This window comes from Oncorhynchus nerka, linkage group LG8 (genome assembly GCF_034236695.1).
Source record: "Oncorhynchus nerka isolate Pitt River linkage group LG8, Oner_Uvic_2.0, whole genome shotgun sequence".
Classification (NCBI taxonomy): Eukaryota; Metazoa; Chordata; class Actinopteri; order Salmoniformes; family Salmonidae; genus Oncorhynchus; species Oncorhynchus nerka.
In genome coordinates, this window is record NC_088403.1 from 23,275,363 (window position 1) to 23,293,647 (window position 18,285).

Sequence of the window (18,285 nt, forward strand, 5' to 3'; positions counted from 1 at the left end):
TCAATTTTACATAAATGCATAATGAATGTTTGTGGTGTGAGTGTTACAACACTAGCTAGTAACTTTTGTATAAATAGAGGGGTCTATTTACTAACTAGCTATATTTGTGGTAACATGGAATGCAGAGGCAAAGAAACCTGTCCAATCACTCAAGTGTATGTAACCTGCCATCCAATAGGATTGTCCGTTGTAGTCATGTGCGGTAACTAGGGCTGTGGGGAACAATTTTCCAAGCGTGTCAAGGAAAGTTGTATGCTGCACCACCAGCTGGGATCCATAGCAACCGTGGATAAACATGAGTTACTACAGCATAAGGTAAGTAAAACATTTATATATATATATAGTTTGACCATTATATTATGTAGACACGCAGTGTCCAAATTGCATGGGCGAAGCGTGAATGGTGGGTGGTGCGCGAGACTAGTCTCACTTAACTTATTCAGAAGGCACTGTTGCTCGAGAAGACTGATGCTAGTTTGGCTAATGTTAGGCTAGCTAGCTAACGTTTCTTGCTTGCCTGAAGATAGCCGAGCACGCTGAGTGGTAAATCAATCATGGAAGATAATACCAAGCACAAACTAAAATACATATTTTCCACAACTTGAAATGTAGCTAACTATTATATACACGAATCAAGCAGAGTTAAACGCGTAACATTAACCATTTGGGCATCGTTTTATCGCGAAAGGGAAGCGTGAGTTGGTCAGTGAATTGTAGCTAGGAAAACCCCATCGATAGTTAGCTAGCTAACGTTAGCGTGCTTGTTAACGGTAAAGCAGAAAGCGCACAATTCTTCATGGATTGCTCGTAAACTTTTTAATATTTTTTGTAACAGGAATGTGTTTGAAAATGAGGGAATCTTTTTTTATTTTAACTAGCTATCTAGCTATAACGTTCCATCTGAAAAATGTCAAAATTGTATGAACATGCATGTTGACAACGAAGCTATAACGACGTTATAAACATCTGTCAAAGCTCAAGTCTTGAATATGTTGGGTTGCTAACGTTACATTATTGCGTCACGAAAGCCATCAGATGGGGAATATATTACACTCGATTTCTCGAGTTACTGTGGCTTTGTCATAGGAGCTTGCGACATTGTCCTTGGAGACAGCATCGCAGAAATGTGGGTAGCTTGCTAAAAAATACAGTGTTAGGGCCTATGAGGGGGGCAATCTTGGCAACATCACTTGGCACGGTCACTACCGAAGAAGTCTCCCGAAACGGAAGAAGTGACAGGATGAACAACATCAACAAAAGCAGGTGAATCAAGCTAATGTCATAGCATGATGATGGTATGGAATTGTGGCCAACATGGGGACAATCCGATGTTGATTAGGGTGTTGGATGGTTCAGTTCGTGGTTAATGATGTGATAGTTATGTGATAGGCTACATGGAGGCGATGGACAAATGATAATATGTCAGTCAGAGTATAATTCTTATTTAACACTACTAGAACCCTTCGGCATAACAGAATCATAAACACAGTCATGACAGTTTGTCATTAAAATTACAACTGACTTTATACTGTTTATGACCCTGCTATTATGACAAACAATGTTCTTTTGAGCAGCTTAATGTGTTACACTAGCACCCACAAGTGAAATCCACTGCATTGCTTTTGCAATCTCATTTCACCCTGTGAAGTTGAGTTTCATTTAGGGATTCTTACTGCTTATTTCACTAGCAAACGTTTTCCATATGCTGTGCATTCCTGGTCAAAATAATGACACTCCACCCCCATATGATTGTGGATTGGAATGTAGGATGGCTGAACTATCTGGAGGCAATAAAGAATTCCACAGTCTTTGGTTTTTAAAGCGTGCCCACGAATGTTGCAATACCATTGCACCCACAACAAACAATATTATTGGCTATTCCCTTTGTGACATCAATGCACACTGTGGAAAATGGCTCAGGAAAATTAATAGGCAAACATGTAGGCACAAGAAATACAGTATTTCCTCTAGGATTTCCACCGAACATTTTAGAGGCCCTCTTGGACGCTGAGACAAAATGTTGCAGTTTTAAAGCTCATTTCCTGCAATTCTATACATTTTGCCATGGGGCAGAGGGAACATTTGACTGTTTTATAGCTAGTTTCATGCTATTCTAAACATTTTGCCATGGGGATGAGAGAGCATTAGCAGTTTTAAAGTAACTGGCCAGAGAAAATCTCACTTTAAAAAGTTTATATGCTGTTAACTCCCAAATAATGTTGTTGACTCGTCCTATACTTGTATTTGTGGGGACAATGAATACCTAGGATAGGATAAAGTAATCCTTCTCACCCCCCCCTTAAAAGATTTAGATGCACTATTGTAAAGTGGCAGTTCCACTGGATGTCATAAGGTGAACACACCAATTTGTAAGTCGCTCTGGATAAGAGCGTCTGCTAAATGACTTAAATGTAATGTAAATGTAATGTGGCCAATGCATAAATTACAGCCACATCGACCATTTTCCCACCTGGGGCAGATAAAGATGGTTAGCTATAATGGCTAAATGACAGCTATACCGTTGAGCTGATGACGAATCAGGTGCTGACAACTTTCGACCCGAGTTGATGGGCTGCAACTAAGCAAGCAAGACTTTCGATGCAACAGCAGTTAGTTAAAAAAGTATCCAAGGTTCTTTTGATGAGCAAATTAAAGTAGCGTTAGCTAGCTAGCTAGGGTAACCTGTTAACACCAAATAAAATTTCTATCGGATATGGATCACATCATGATCTGATGTTTTCCATATTTGTGCTGACGTTATTCTAGTAACTTGCTAATCCTTTCCTACAATTCTACACATTTTACCATGGGACTGAGAGAAAATGCGCAGTTTTAAAGTAACTGTCCAGTGAAAATCTCACTTTAAAAGTTAGTATTCTGTTAACTGATATCCAAATAATGTTATAGACCCGTCCTATACTCATATTTGTGGCCAAAGCACAAATTGGAGAATAAACACTTCAAACTTGCATCTCAAACAGACCGTTTATTAAAAAATGCTTGCTTTTTCCTGATGGAGTATGATGTAATACTCCTAAGGAGGTTGAGCTGGCCAATCAGCAGTCTACTCGTATTAATATTTTTAATGATCGGTATATGCCCACACCATTCTGTTGTTGGGGTACGCCTAAACCATTCCAACACAGAAAAGCATTTTTGGGAAGGAAAGCTATTTTACTCATATTGTAATTCGTTATAGGTCATATTTCGTATTAATCTGGAAACACTGGATAGCTACTTTTATGCAAATATCATGCAATTCTACACATTTTGCCATGGCTTATGCTGTGTTCTTATGCTATCTGAGTGACTCAAACATAACAAAATCAATAGGGGCCCCATGCCAGTTTTTATTCTAGTGGTTGTTAGCTAGTTCTCAAAGATGATCTTATTTAAAAATATATACCCTCATTATCGTTTCCACATTCTTTATTAGAGGTCGACCGGGTTAATCGGAATGGCCGATTAATTAGGGCCGATTTCAAGTTTTCATAACAATCGGAAATCAGTATTTTTGGACACTGATTTGGCCTATTTATTATTTTTTGTTTAAAAAAAATTACACCTTTTATTTAACTAGGCAAGTCAGTTTAGAACACATTCTTATTTTCAATGGCGGCCTAGGAACAATGGGTTAACTGCCTTGTTCAGGGGCAGAACGACAGATTTTACCTTGTCAGCTCGGGGATTCAATCCTGCAACCTTACAGTTAACTAGTCCAACTCTCTAACCACCTGCCTCTCATTGCACTCCACGAGAAGCCTGCCTGTTACGCGAATGCAGTAAGAAGCCAAGGTAAGTTGCTAGCTAGCATTAAACTGATCTTATAAAAATCAATCAATCATAATCACTAGTTAACTACATATGGTTGATGATATTACTAGTTTATCTAGCGTGTCCTGCGTTGCATATAATCAATGCGGTGGCATTCGCGGAAAAAGGACGGTCGTTGCTCCAACGTGTACCTAACCATAAACATCAATGCCTTTCTTAAAATCAATACACAGAAGTATATATTTTTAAACCTGCATATTTAGCTAAAAAAATCCATGTTAGCAGGCAATATTAACCAGGTGAAATTGTGTCAGTTCTCTTGCGTTCATTGCACGCAGAGTCAGGGTATATGCGATAATAATAAACATTTTGTTTTCGAAATGATAGTTTCCGGATTCATTTACATTACATTTAAGTCATTTAGCAGACGCTCTTATCCAGAGCGACTTACAAATTGGTGCATTCACCTTATGACATCCATTGGAGCAGCCACTTTACAATAGTGCATCTAAATCTTTTAAGGGGGGTGAGAAGGATTCGACCATATTAATGACCAAAGGCTCGTATTTCTGTGTGATATTATGTTATAATTAAGTCTATGATTTGATATTTTATAGAGCAGTCTGACTGAGCGGTGGTAGGCAGCAGCAGGCTCGTAAGCATTCATTCAAACAGCACTTCCGTGCGTTTTGCCAGCAGCTCTTCGCTGTGCTTCAAGCATTGCGCTGTTTATGACTTCAATCCTATCAACTCCCGAGATTAGGCTGGTGTAACCGATGTGAAATGGCTAGCTAGTTTTTGCATTATTTAAACCAAATTTAACATGTTTCATTATTTATTTGAGGCTAAATAGATTTTAATTGATGTATTATATTAAGTAAAAATAAGCGTTCATTCAGTATTGTTGTAATTGTCATTATTACAAAAAAAATGTAATTAATCGGTAGCAGCTTTTTTTGGTCCTTCAATAATCAGTATCGGTATCGGCAGTGAAAAATCATAATCGGTCGACCTCTATTCTTTATATCTGGTTTTAGTTGTTTAAGTTTACACTGAAAACGTTTTATGAATACAGGGGAAACACTGACATGACGTGTTGGACCATGCCTCTCCCTCCCTCCTCTTACACTAGCTTCTCAATCAGTTTCAGAACTGAGGGCACTGTCCTTAATGTAATGGCTTGTCTGAGGGAAACCAACTCCCCCTATGGTTCCCCAGCACTCCTATTGATGTCTGTTTGATGTCAGTGCATTAGGACTGTGCTGGCCAGAGGTGCCCTGAGAGCAGAGCATGGTGCTGTGTGCGTAGGAGGTTACTGTAAGCTCTGCAGAAAAAGTGTGAAATCCATAGGTCCATTTTTACCCTGAGAGGAGAATAAAATCAGAGGGCAGTTCCCACCCTTTCCTGTTTGAATGCTGCAATGTGGACTGTGATTATTTGATGTAATCTGCTTGTGTATTCTTTCAGAGGATGTGTGTAGAGGATTAGTGTAAAGAACAGACATGTAGCCTGGGCAGGGTTTCCGTTTGGAAAATTTGGTGCCGGACACTGTGACCAGCAAGATTTTAATTTACCAGATGTTTGACAAACTTACCAGACATCCATACGCATTGGGTGCGTAACATAGGGTGTCCTCCCATGGTGCTCAAAAGCACATTTTAGATTATTGTAATTCATCTTAACAGAATAGAAATTAGCCTGTAAAGGTTTAATAAAATAAAGTACACTGATGTTCTTATATCAACATGACGGGTTTTATCGAAAAGCAAAACATTGCCCAATGCGTCTTCATCCCTGCAATAAATCGTAAATGAATATCATTTAAAAAAAGAAGAAACATTTAGCCTAGAATAACAAGTCACTTACACAGTAATAAAACACAACTTGAAAATATAATATTTGTATAATATCATTTGCAAACGACCTGTCCTATAGCCTATTTGTATGAACATTTTAATTAATAAATAAAAAAACCACAGCTGGTTTCAAATACAATCTAGGCCTCTCTAATTTAATTTAGCCTAGGCATAAAGGTTTTAATTAGGCTAATAAATAATACAACATGGCTGTCTACGAACTCCAGGGCCAGCCCGCCTCGCTCCCAATTCCAGCTGTGATTCAGCACCACAGCAGTGGAAAGAGGCCACTCTAGGCGGCCACAAAATGAAGAAATTATCAAACTGATGTTGGACAATCAAATTTCATATGTAAATTTAAAAAAATTGCTACAGCTGGTTCAATAATAGAAAGCTTATTTTACAATGCTCCTGTGATACGTGGTCCGCGCCATGCATTTATAAAAGCACTTGTTTCCAAAGCTCAATGTTTAGTTTCTAAGTGCCACTGAATAAGCTCAACTGAAATGCATCAATAGTGCACGATACACATCATTACTCTACTCTGGTCTATCAATCCATTCCAAATCTATATAGGCCTGGCCTACTATACATGGTGATCTTGCCTAGAGCGGCAGCAGAACTGCTAGGACTGGGCCTGTCAAACATAATAATTAGCTTCTAATTTACTTGCATTTGCGGCAGACCTTGGCCTGCTCAAAGTGAGCTGCTGCTGCTGTTGGGAAGTCAAAACTGTGCAACTCCTTGGAGCAGCTTGATGCACATCAGCCTCGTTACTTTGTCCTCAAGAAGGCGCGATCTTGAGGCCGTATTTACTCTGATTTGGAGAAAGAATCCCCTCTCGATGGGCACACTGGAAACAGGGATCATCAACACAATCTTGGCCAATTTTGCCCAGTACACTTAGCTGAAGTCCCTTGTGAGGACCTTGCATCTTTTTGCGTGAGTAAAAATAGAAACGCACACTGACACTAATTTCCAAGCAGCTTGAGGATTTATTAACCTAATGAAATGTATTTGCCTATGAAGTTGGAGCACATCGACTGATATCTTCATCAATAAATAAAAGGCATTATTTTGCAATAGATTATTTTATTTCTTTTCAGGACAATGGGTCCGGTCACAATTTTATTTAGCGGCTTTTTATTTATTTTTTGGCCCGGAAGCTGTCATTTACCGGCTAAAGGAAACCTAGAGCCTGTGTTTGTCAGGCAAAAACAACACACCAGGCCTGGTTCGCCACCATGTCCAAGCCCCCCAACCAGCCAGACACTATTGGTTTGTGTCCAGCTGTCATGCACGCAGATGGCACAGCTGCAAGGTCTGTTCAGAGTGGAAACATGGGAGTTTTAAATCCTGGCATGTAAAACATCTAACCTATCTCTCAAGCCCTTTCCAGTATCCTATCCTTCTCTCTTTCTCCGTAAGGGCTCTCTTCTCTCTCTGCTGTGGGTTTCAGTCTTGGGTGACTCAATTGGCAGAGAACGCTAGTGTCTGTTTTAAGAGCTGAACAGAGAGGTGAAAAGTGACCATAACATAGCAGTATCTGAGGCTGATATCACAAACCTGAGAGTAGAGGGGAAAATGCCTCACATGAAACTGTACTGAACAAGCGCATGGCTGGACAAATGAAAATCAGGGTGTCTGTAAGGTATAGTGCACATGATTATCGTGGTCAGTGACCAAAGATAATCATGCACTCACAGTCTCACTCAAAATCAGTTACCATTCAGTCTGCTGTAGGAAAATTGTTCCTGGTTTAATTCAATGTATCTTCAGCTTAAATCAGCTTTTACAGGAATTCCGTTTCCATAAAGGTGTGGTTGTTGTATCCCTATTTCACAATGGCTCAGCTGACCTATAACAAACCACCTGGACCTCAAGTATCTAACTGTACAAGACCTGTGGGTGAGAAAATGGGTTGCAATTTACTTTCTGTTTTCCAACACATTCCGAACACATGCCTCCGCAGTGGCTTGGACAATCCACCCAGTTGAGTCAGGGACTGACAGACAGAGGAAAATAATCTGGTATTTGCAATAGGTAGGCTGGTTCTCAACTGTATCATGTAGGCTACTCCATTTTAGCCTACCTAATCCCGTGTGGGCAGGTTCTGCGTGTAGACCAAAGAACCTGCCGTGACTCAATGGGATGCATGAGATTCTGTAGTTTCGGTCTTTGGGTTTTCATCATTGTTATATGGACGTAAGGCGATGCTTTCAAGTGCCTACCAGTCGACACTTAACTCCTGTTTCCATAATTTGTTTTGACAGTGTTTAATTACTCTCAGGTGAATCATTCCCCAGATTGCCCTCAGCTGAGGAGGAGAATGCCATTTTCCCTTCACAGGCACGCAAACACACGTACACTAACAGAAGACGATATGACTTAAAGGTCCTGTGATCTCCTAGCAACAGGATCAAGGTCCCCCACTTCTTGCCAGTTTAAGGAATGAGAGGGTTGTTTGTTTATACTTCTGGTAATTGGGAGTAACTGTGGTTGTCATCCAGAAACCGCTCTACTTACACGGATTCAAGGAGCATGTAAGAAAAGCCTATGTAGAAAGGCAGAAAACCAGAATAATGTGGTTTCACATTGACAAGAAACAGTTTGGTTCATTTTGCTATGACTAAGCAAATTCCATGTTCTGGCATTTTCTGTCAAAATAAAAGTGTTGGAATATTTTAACTTAAGATACTAGGCCTAGGTTAAAGCTCACAAAACGTAAACTTTCCCAATTGGTGTTAAATTCAGTTTTTTTGTCAATGGTCTGCGGTTTTGATATGTGCAATATCTCCCTCTGAGTCAGAGGAAATGGCGTCTGTGGAGTTCTGCAGAAAGCATTTTTAGCTATTCCGATACAGTCATGTCCAGTTTTAGCACGTGGCCTATCAGTCTATATATCTGATACATCTTAGAAACTGAAGAAAGACAGACATATAACTAAGTCAGAGGACCAAGTTTAGGGATTTTATGCCCATTATTTTGTCTTGGCATGAACTCACACCACATTTAGACACCCCTAACAAATCCCTGTGCGTTCACTGTGTTGTGTTCAGAGGCTAGCCTCAAGTGTGGCGTTATGGCAACTGCTGCTACTCAGAGACCTCACCCTCAGCTGTGTGGCGCTGTCACTCCCCGGGATGGGACTCCCTCCAGCATCAGGGTAGCAGGGTTGTAGTTGGAGCTCCAGGTAGACCTTCAGACTGACTCTAGACCAGGTTGGGAGTACCATACATTACCGGAGCTGCTGCTGGACTGACTATCTATCACACACCTAGACTGGCTGATACAGCATCATGGACAGTGTAAAGAGTGGTGTCTCCCAGCCTGTCTACAGCCGCTGGTCCTACAGGTATTCAGCAGGCCTACGTAGGCACACGCTCGCACGTAGACATTATCATATTGTACACACACACACACACTCTGTGTGCTTGATTTCTCATAAATGTGTACTGTAATATGGTAGAGGAACTGAGAGGAGTCTGTGTCCTGTGAATCAGGTGTTAGTTGTGGCTGTGACAGACAGATAGGCTTTGAGCATCTCCTCCTCTTGTTCCCACTGCTCCTACCTCTTACCCACACCTCTGTTCTTCTTGGACTGAATGGCTTACCTGCTGTTAAAGGGAATCCACTTTTTTCATTAGTCCACTGTTGATACAGCCCCAAAATGTTTTGTATGTCAGCAGTCAAGTTTGAAAGATATTGGAATTTCAAGAAGCAAAGTGTCACCGGCCAAATGCAGTGTCAACGGGGCTAATAAAAAAAAAGATCTCTTTAAGTATCTCTCCCACGCTCATGTTTCATCTGCTGCATCGTCGTTACTTATTCAGAGCTCCACCACTTGTACTGTAACTAGTTTCTTTTTAACATGTTATATTGTGAGGTTTTGTTTTACAGCTGTTTGTTCTAAGGACGTGCTAAGAATAATATTTGACCAAGTAGCTGACATGAAAGAATTTGATTGAAGTTTCTTGTGTTGAAAATACTGTTGTTTATCTTGTATGAGTCCTATAATATCCTAGGCCTAGTTAAACAGTGTTGTTCATGCTCTACACCTCACCATGCGTTGATCATTTATTCAGCTGGTGTCTTTTCGTCTGGCTTCCTTAAAGGCACAATCTGCAATCTGGAAATCTGTTTTAATGGTCATTTCAATTCTTGGTATTTAGCAGGGCTGCTGGTTCACACAAAAAACGAATCCCATATTCTAGCTTTAACTTGATGAGGAGCTGATCTTGAATGCCAGGTAATCAAAAGCTGCCTAATCTCACCCATGTCATCACCCTGTTTTGAATAATCCCTCTCTCTTGTGATTTCACTGGCTGAACTGGAACTGAAGCCATTCTGTCCAACCTCTGGGGAAATAGAATTTTAATTAGACTTCGTTCAGTCTTTCTTTTTAACCCCGGAAAGTCATTTGCCAAAGGGGAAATTACATTTACTTTATTCAATGAACTTTAAAACCTGATTTAAATTAGTCCAAAGCTGTGAAGTATATGAATGAGAATCCGTTTATTGCAGTTTGTTAATACGCTTCTCTGTTGTCTCTCGTCTGATAATAAAGTCTCTAATTTTATGCTAAATGCCAGAGACGTTTGGAACTGCATCATATTGTCATCTGTATGCATCTGTATGCAGTAGTCTCATCCTATTCTCAAGCCTTTTCACCAACAGACCGAGGACAATGCCATGACATGAAGGGTATCCTAAAACTTGTTTGTGACAAAGTAACAGGCTATTATTGGGCTGCGTTTTGTTTGCTTGTCTCTCAGTAAGTCTTTTACAGCACAGTGTCAGTGTTATTTATTTTCACCTTTATTTAACCAGGTAGGCCAGTTGAGAACAAGTTCTCATTTACAACTGCGTCCTGGCCAAGATGAGTCAAAGCAGTGCGACAAAATAAATAACACAGAGTTACACATGGGATAAACAAACGTTCAGTCAATAACACAATAGAAAAATCTATATACAGTGTGTGCAAATGTAGTAAGATTAGGGAGGTAAGGCAATAAATAGGCCATAGTGCGAAATAACTACTATTTAGCATTAACACTGGAGTGATAGATGTGCAGATGATGATGTGCAAGTAGAGCTACTAGGGTGCAAAAGAGCAACAAATATATAATATGGGGATGAGGTAGTTGGGTGGGCTATTTATAGATGGGCTGTGTACAGGTGCAATGATCGGTAAGCTGCTCTGACAGCTGATGTTTAAAGTTAGTGAGGGAGATAAGTGATTTTTGCAATTCGTTCCAGTCATTGGCAGCAGAGAACTGGAAGGAAAGGTGGCCAAAGTAAGTGTTGGCTTTGGGGATGACCAGTGAAATATACCTGCTGGAGCGCGTGCTACAGTGGGTGTTGCTATGGTGACCAGTGAGCTGAGATAAGATGGAGCTTTACCTAGCAAAGACTTATAGATTACGTGGAGCCAGTGGGTTTGGCGACGAATATGAAGCGAGGGTCAGCCAATGAGAGCATACAGGTCGCAGTGGTGGGTAGTATATGGGGCTTTGGTGACAAAATGGATTGCACTGTGATAGACCATCCAATTAGCTGAGTAGAGTGTTGGAGGCTATTTTGTAAATGACATCGCCGAAGTCAAGGATAGTCAGTTTTACGAGGGTATGTTTAGCAGCATAAGTGAAGGAGGCTTTGTTGCGAAATAGGTAGCCGATTCTAGATTTAATTTTGGATTGGAGATGCTTAATGTGAGTCTGGAAGGAGAGTTTACAGTCTAACCAGACACCCAGGTATTTGTAGTTGTCCTCATATTCTAAGTCAGAACCATCCAGAGTAGTGATGCTAGTCGGGCGGGTGCGGGCAGCGATCGGTTGAAGAGCATGCATTTAATTTTACTAGCATTTAAGAGCAGTTGGAGGCCACGGAAGGAGTGTTGTATGGCATTGAAGCTCGTCTGGAGGTTTGTTAACAGTGTCCAAAGAAGGGCCAGAGGTATACAGAATAGTGACGTCTGTGTAGAGGTGGATCAGAGAATCACCAGCAGCAAGAGCGACATCATTGATATATACAGACAAAAGAGTCGGCCCGAGAATTGAATCCTGTGGCACCCCCATAGAGACTGCCAGAGGTCCGTTTTAGCATTGTTGTTTTTGGTATCACTGATCTCTTGCTAACTCTATTCTTCTCTGTGTCCTGTGTTCCTGTTCGAAAACCCCATGGCCCTGAAGACCCTCCAGCTCCGCCAGTTTCTCCTCTACCGCAACAGCAAGGTAAGTAGCACAGATGTTGGGTCTTAATTTGACCACCCTGTTGCAGGAGAACTTTCCTGCAATGCAGGAAATATAAAACTTGGAGTGTATTTGAGGTTTATAAAGGCTTCCATTAATTATAATCTACATAATGATTCACATTTCCTGTTGCTTCAAGATTATTCTCCTGCTGTAGCAAACTGGCTCAAATTAAGATTCTACATCTTTAGCACCCATCCATTAGAATACCTATAATTAACCATCCACCCAGGCACCCACAGCTTCCACCAACTAGTAATTTCATGGCCGAAGTATAATTTTTGTATTCCTAGTAAGCTCCAATAGGTCATTGTTCCAAAAGAGGTCAAACACCCTTTGGTAGTAACCATACACACCAAGTCTCCAGCCTTTCCCCAGTGGAGAGTATTCCCATTGCGTCTCCACCCAGGTCCCAAGCTGGACAGCCGCTGAAAAGAAAGAGTCCCCTGCTCCTCTTCCGCTCCTCCCCCTGGCCCTCCTCTGGCCACCCTACACTCTTAAAAAAAACAGTTATAAAAGGGTTCTTTGGCTGACCCCATAGGATAACCTTTTGTGGTTCTAGGTAGAACCTGTTTTGATTCTAGGTAGCACCCTTTTTGGTTCCGTGTAAAACCGTCTGTAGAAAGGGTTCTGCATGGAACCAAAAAGGGTTCTCCTATGGGGACAGCCGAAGAACCCTTTAAGGTTCTAGATAGCACCTTTTTTTTCTTCCTACGAGTGTAATGACCATCCCGGATGTGTAATTAACACCTCCCATCATCCTTCCCTCGTCACTACTGTCACCAACACCTCAGGGCCATGTAATGGATTCCCTGTGGACAGATCTGCACGCCTGTATGGATAGTGCTGCACTGGGCTCATTAGACTTGAAGAGGGCTGTAACAATCAGTACACTAAAACGGAGTGCTCTGCAGCTTCTGAGATGACTGATCATTCATGTTAAGCTGACCAAACAGGGGTTGTTGTTGAATGAATAAACAAGGAACTCGCAAAGTCCGGTCCAAAACTCATTGGTTCGATGACATTGGCAACAATTCTTATTGCCACAAAATGTGGAATCTCAATCTGTAATAATTGACTTACTTGCTTAGCTTAATGATTTTAATGAATCATTATGAGGATGTCAGAGGACTTGGCCAAGTCATCTATGTTGTTGTCTGTAATAATCTGAGTTCACGTAATAGACGGATGATGTATGCCTCTCAGCAGATGATCGTTCTGCTTTCTATTCCTCTTGGCATTTGGTGACTGTCCGTCAGAAGCGGTGCTGATGACGTAATGAGGCTCTTATATCCTCCAGCAGAGTGATGTGTCACGGACCTTATCCCAGACACCAGAAGTATGAGATTTACAGCTCAGTGGGAGAGCGAGAGTAAATCAGTGGTATGGAGAGATTGTTATTTACTGTAGATAGTTGTGCTTAATGAAGTTCTTCTTGTCCTACTCCTGTAACACATTGTGTCTGAATCGGAGATGTAAAGGGTAAAGTACAGCCCAGGCTGTTTGACAGCAACAGATGTTATGAGCATGTGGACTGACAGAGAAATTAGTGAAGCCCAGAGATGTTAAATTGTTCTGAGAGATTTCAGCAGCTTGTTGCAGAACCTTGTTTTTTTTGTTCTCACAATCTTCAACCATCCTCCATCACACACTCCCCCATCCTCCATCACACACCCCCCCATCCTCCATCACACACTCCCCCATCCTCCATCACACACTCCCCCATCCTCCATCACACACTCCCCCATCCTCCATCACACTCTCCCCCATCCTCCATCACACACTCCCCATCCTCCATCACACACTCCCCCATCCTCCATCACACACTCCCCATCCTCCATCACACACCCCCCATCCTCCATCACACACCCCCCATCCTCCGTCACACACTCCCCCATCCTCCATCACACACTCCCCCATCCTCCATCACACACTCCCCCATCCTCCATCACACCCCCCCATCCTCCATCACACACTCCCCCATCCTCCATCACACACTCCCTCATCCTCCATCACACACTCCCTCATCCTCCATCACACACTCCCTCGTCCTCCATCACACACTCCCCCCGTCCTCCATCACACACTCCCTCGTCCTCCATCACACACTCCCTCGTCCTCCATCACACACTCCCTCATCCTCCATCACACACTCCCTCATCCTCCATCACACACTCCCTCATCCTCCATCACACACTCCCTCATCCTCCATCACACACTCCCCCATCCCTCCATCACACACTCCCTCATCCTCCATCACACACTCCCTCATCCTCCATCACACACTCCCTCATCCTCCATCACACACTCCCCCATCCCTCCATCACACACTCCCCCATCCCTCCATCACACACTCCCCCATCCTCCATCACACACTCCCCCCATCCTCCATCACACACTCCCTCCATCACACCCCCAAGGCTGTGCTCTTGCAGAGAGTGTCTTGTAGGTTATGTCTGTCAGTGAGTGTCTTGTAGGTTATGTCTGTCAGTGAGAGTGTCTTGTAGGTTATGTCTGTCAGTGAGAGTGTCTTGTAGGTTATGTCTGTGGCTGGGTAGAGTAGCGGTGTGCCTCTGAATAGACTCCCACTGCTACTCCCACCTTCTTCTCCTTCTCCACTGTAGCTTAGCAACATGTACCCAGCAGGCCTTTTCACGGGAGTCCAGGAAAAGTAGTCCCAAACAACAGCCACCACTCTGACGGCCAGAGACAGGACTCTATGGAGAACTGTGTTTTAGGTGTAACTGCTGTTGCTTTGTAGCACGGTGGTGCTGCTGTCTGATGTGTTGTTCTATTGCATTATACAGTCCTGATACAGTATCATTTTTGACCTCACAGGGAAAGTGAGGAGTTTTGTAGCTGGAGCCCTAAGCTTTTCTCGGTCAAGTTAGCCTACGTGGTCATAAACAACTCCTGGACAAAATGACATCTATTAACAACTACATTTTTTTTTTTACAGTGTGCAGATCATGCAGTCAGGCTAAGCTCAAACAGTTATAGCCTAAGGTATGACAGTAATCCTGTATGACAGTCTTAGTTATGCGCAGCAGTGTAACTGCTTTTTCAAGCGAACACCTTGGTAACGTTCAATTCTAGTTCTGCTAGGAGATTTCAGTGCGCTGTCCTCAGTTATTATTCACAGCAGCGATGCCCCCTGGTGGAATTCCATTGAAAATCATTAATGTCATTATAAGTGACAACAGGGTAGGCTTGGGCGATATACCATGTACCGGGGTATTTAGATATACCGATGGTATGATTTTCAATACCTTTTTTAAAAACAAATAAGGCCCCTTGTGTGCACTTCTTGTAATACCAAATACCCCGTATGGCACGGAAACGGTATGAAAATCTGCATGTCACCCAACCTCGATCGGGGGTGCATTCATTAGTGACCACTGTAGAAAATAGTTTCTTATTGGAAAAATAACAGATAACAGATGAGATCCAGATAACAGATTCATATTAACCACAGAACCACTTGTATTATGTCTCAGTCAGATATGAGTTATGAGTGGATAGTAACCATTTTGTCTTTCGTCTCTTCTCAGTGCCCTTGATGATGACAGCACCAGCCTCAGGCAGCAGAAGCTGGAAAAGCAGGTAATGACTAACTTTATTAAACACATTAAACTAATTACGCCACATACAGCACCTGTTCAACATCATAGCAACCCTATAGACATTACAGCTCCCATATAGACATTACAGCTCCCATAGACTTGTTACTAGGGTATATATGTCATGAGTGTTCTATTTATGATGCAGAAATGACCAGACTAGTCCATATTATTTATATCTAGAGGCATTTTGCGTTTGATGTTTTGGTTGTTTTTGGTGTCTTTTCATCTTTTGTCAGAATTGTTTTTGAGGTCTCAGTCCATGTTTATAGCTGTGAGCCTGTCAAGCTTGAACATTTGACTGGCAGCGGAGTGTATAAATGACCTTGTTTTCTGCCTCCGGTGTCACTCAGGCTATGAATTTCCGACCATCAGCACAGTAAGGCTGATTGTCATGAAACCGAGGGAAAACAGGGTGTCTTTGAACTCTTTTATTTTCGAAGGAAGTACAATTTATCCAATTAGTAGAAAGAAAAGTATTTGTCCGGAAGTTAATTGTTTTAGCACTCATTGTAGAGATAAAGCACAAATCTGCTCCTTTCTCAGCGAACAGCTCTTCCTGGTCTGCGTGTCTGATGATTGTCCCTTAGAATCCCTCCTGCCTGCAGTATCCTTATCACTACGCTGCTTTAAAGTGAAACGGACTGATTTGGTTTAAGAAACCAGCCTTAAGCAGTCACACAATGGAGTAAAAGATGGATGAGATGATTGGTAGGCACATAGACTGACTCGATGACTGCGTCTCAAATGGCACCCTGTTCCCTACATAGTGCACTACTTCTGACCAGAGCCTAACAAAGTAGTGCACTATGTAGGGATTAACCGTAGAAAGGTTTCAGTAGACAGAGTCTGTGTAGTGCACTGTATGCCTACAGATGTAGGATCTGAATTTAATTACATTTGTTGCTGAGAATTTGTAGTGCATTTGAGTTTTAAAAAGGCTTCTAAAGTTTGTAACCCTAAACCAAACTCCTAACCCTAACCACTAACCCCTTACTCTAACCTTAATTATAACTCTTAACCTAATCCCTAACTTAAAATGGCCTTTGTCCTTATGAGGACATGAGAAATGTCCCCACAAGGGAGAATTTTCCTTGTTTTACTATCCTTGTGGGGACTTTAGGTCCCCACAAGGATAGCAAAACCAACCCACACACACAAACACAGAAAAAAAATAGCTCTTACTGTCTGACACTCGCAGCACCTCTATCCCCCTCCCTCCCTCCCTTTCTCCATCTCACTCATTCTCTCTCTCTCCCTCACTCTGCCCCGGGGTGCTTACGACCGCTGATTCAGTTAGTGACAGTGACCACCCAGACACACGCACATACACTCTAGTTCTCTCTCACACACACGCCGAGGAGGAGACACGGACTCAGAGTGAGAGGGAAGCTGGTGTTGCGTGGTTATCCTTGTGTTAGTTGTCTGATCTGAAAGCCTGATCCAGGGGTAGTGGAGGGCAGGGAGACAGAGGCATGCCCGGCAAGAGTGCTGCTCAGTGGGGGAGAGTTTAGACGTGACGGGGTCTCACAGAGCATGGAACCCTGAGCTCCACAGAGAAACTTCTGCACTTCACTGTTACTCTCTGTCCCACTCCGGACACCAATGGACAGGGTGGGTCAGCACCTCTTATTCTCTGTTCTGTTTATCTCATTTATGGTTGACTATTTTGATCTGAGAGTAACATGGGAAGTTGTGTGTGTGTGTCTGTGTGCACTGGTACATGCTTACGCGTGTGTATTTTGGTGTGTATATTTCTGTGTGTGTGTGTTTGCATATGTACGTGCTTGCGTGTGTGTACTGTGCATGTGTGCGAGCATTTGATTTCAGCTCATCCTGGTGATATCATTGTTCTAGCCTGTCTCTGGTGGGACACACTTCCGTGGATGTGGGATATCTCCTAGTCTGCTATTTTCATTAGCCTCCTGTGTCTTGTTTTAGGTCTGTACAATGTCTTTCTCCCAATGCCTCAGGACGGTGAATGAAACAGTATATTGAGTCATATCCTTTTCTCATATCCTATCCTCTTAAGTCTTTTGTTTAAATTGACAATAATACAATGGATTGTTTTAATTGTAGGGCAGTTTTGTTTCAAGTAGCCTACTTTCTTTTCTCCAGTTTTTCAAAAAATATTCTGATATTTAATCATTTAGAGGTATGATCTGTGTAATGGTGGTGTACTGGGATCTAATAGCCTGTTCAACAGATTCTATCAACTCTTTATGTTACTGTTTGAAAATGCACATAGTTGAACAATGAGTAGCCTAAATATTCCTAATTTTCTAGCCATACTCTATGTTCTGGTTATACACTCTTAGAAAAAAGGGTTCCAAAGGGGTTCTTCGACTGTCCCTATAGGAGAACCCTTTTTTTGGTTACAGGTAGAACCCTTTTAGGTTCCATGTAGACTCCTCTGTAGAAAGGGTTCTACAAGGAACCCAGAAGGGTTCCTTCTATACCTGGAACCCAGAAGGGTTCCTTCTATACCTGGAACCAAAGAAGTTCTACCTGGAACCAAAAAGGGTTATTTAAAGGGTTCTCCTATAGGGACAGCCGTATAACTGTTCAACGTTCTAGATAGAAAAAAAGGTGCTAAGAGTATAGTCCAAGCAAACTAGGAACTAGGTTTGAGTTCTGTCTAGTTTGGATAGGGTTAATTCAGTGAAGTGTCGTTGCCACTGATGAGTTCTGTCAGCGAGTGAGACAGTTCAGTTTCTGCTCTACTGCTGTCAGTTCTTGTGAGGTAACCGTTCTGTAAAAACATTATTATTAGTTAAATCTAGG

At 42.1% G+C, this 18,285-nt stretch overlaps 1 protein-coding gene across 4 annotated transcripts in view; it reads left to right on the forward strand.

The window, feature by feature from the left end:
- Window positions 1–195: 195 nt before the first annotated feature.
- LOC115132981 (tubby-related protein 3-like) overlaps window positions 196–18,285 on the forward strand; it is a 32,254-nt gene continuing 14,164 nt past the window's right edge. The window contains exons 1-3 of one of the 4 annotated variants that reach the window (XM_029665756.2): window positions 196–315; window positions 11,822–11,863; window positions 15,433–15,484. In XM_029665756.2, coding sequence (XP_029521616.1) covers window positions 296–315; window positions 11,822–11,863; window positions 15,433–15,484 — 114 coding nt within the window. In that variant the 5' untranslated portion in view covers window positions 196–295. Of the gene's footprint in view, window positions 316–525; window positions 1,264–11,821; window positions 11,864–15,432; window positions 15,485–16,838; window positions 17,116–18,285 lie in introns of those variants that run through there. The other 3 variants (XM_029665755.2, XM_029665757.2, XM_029665758.2) reach the window with 3 other exon arrangements.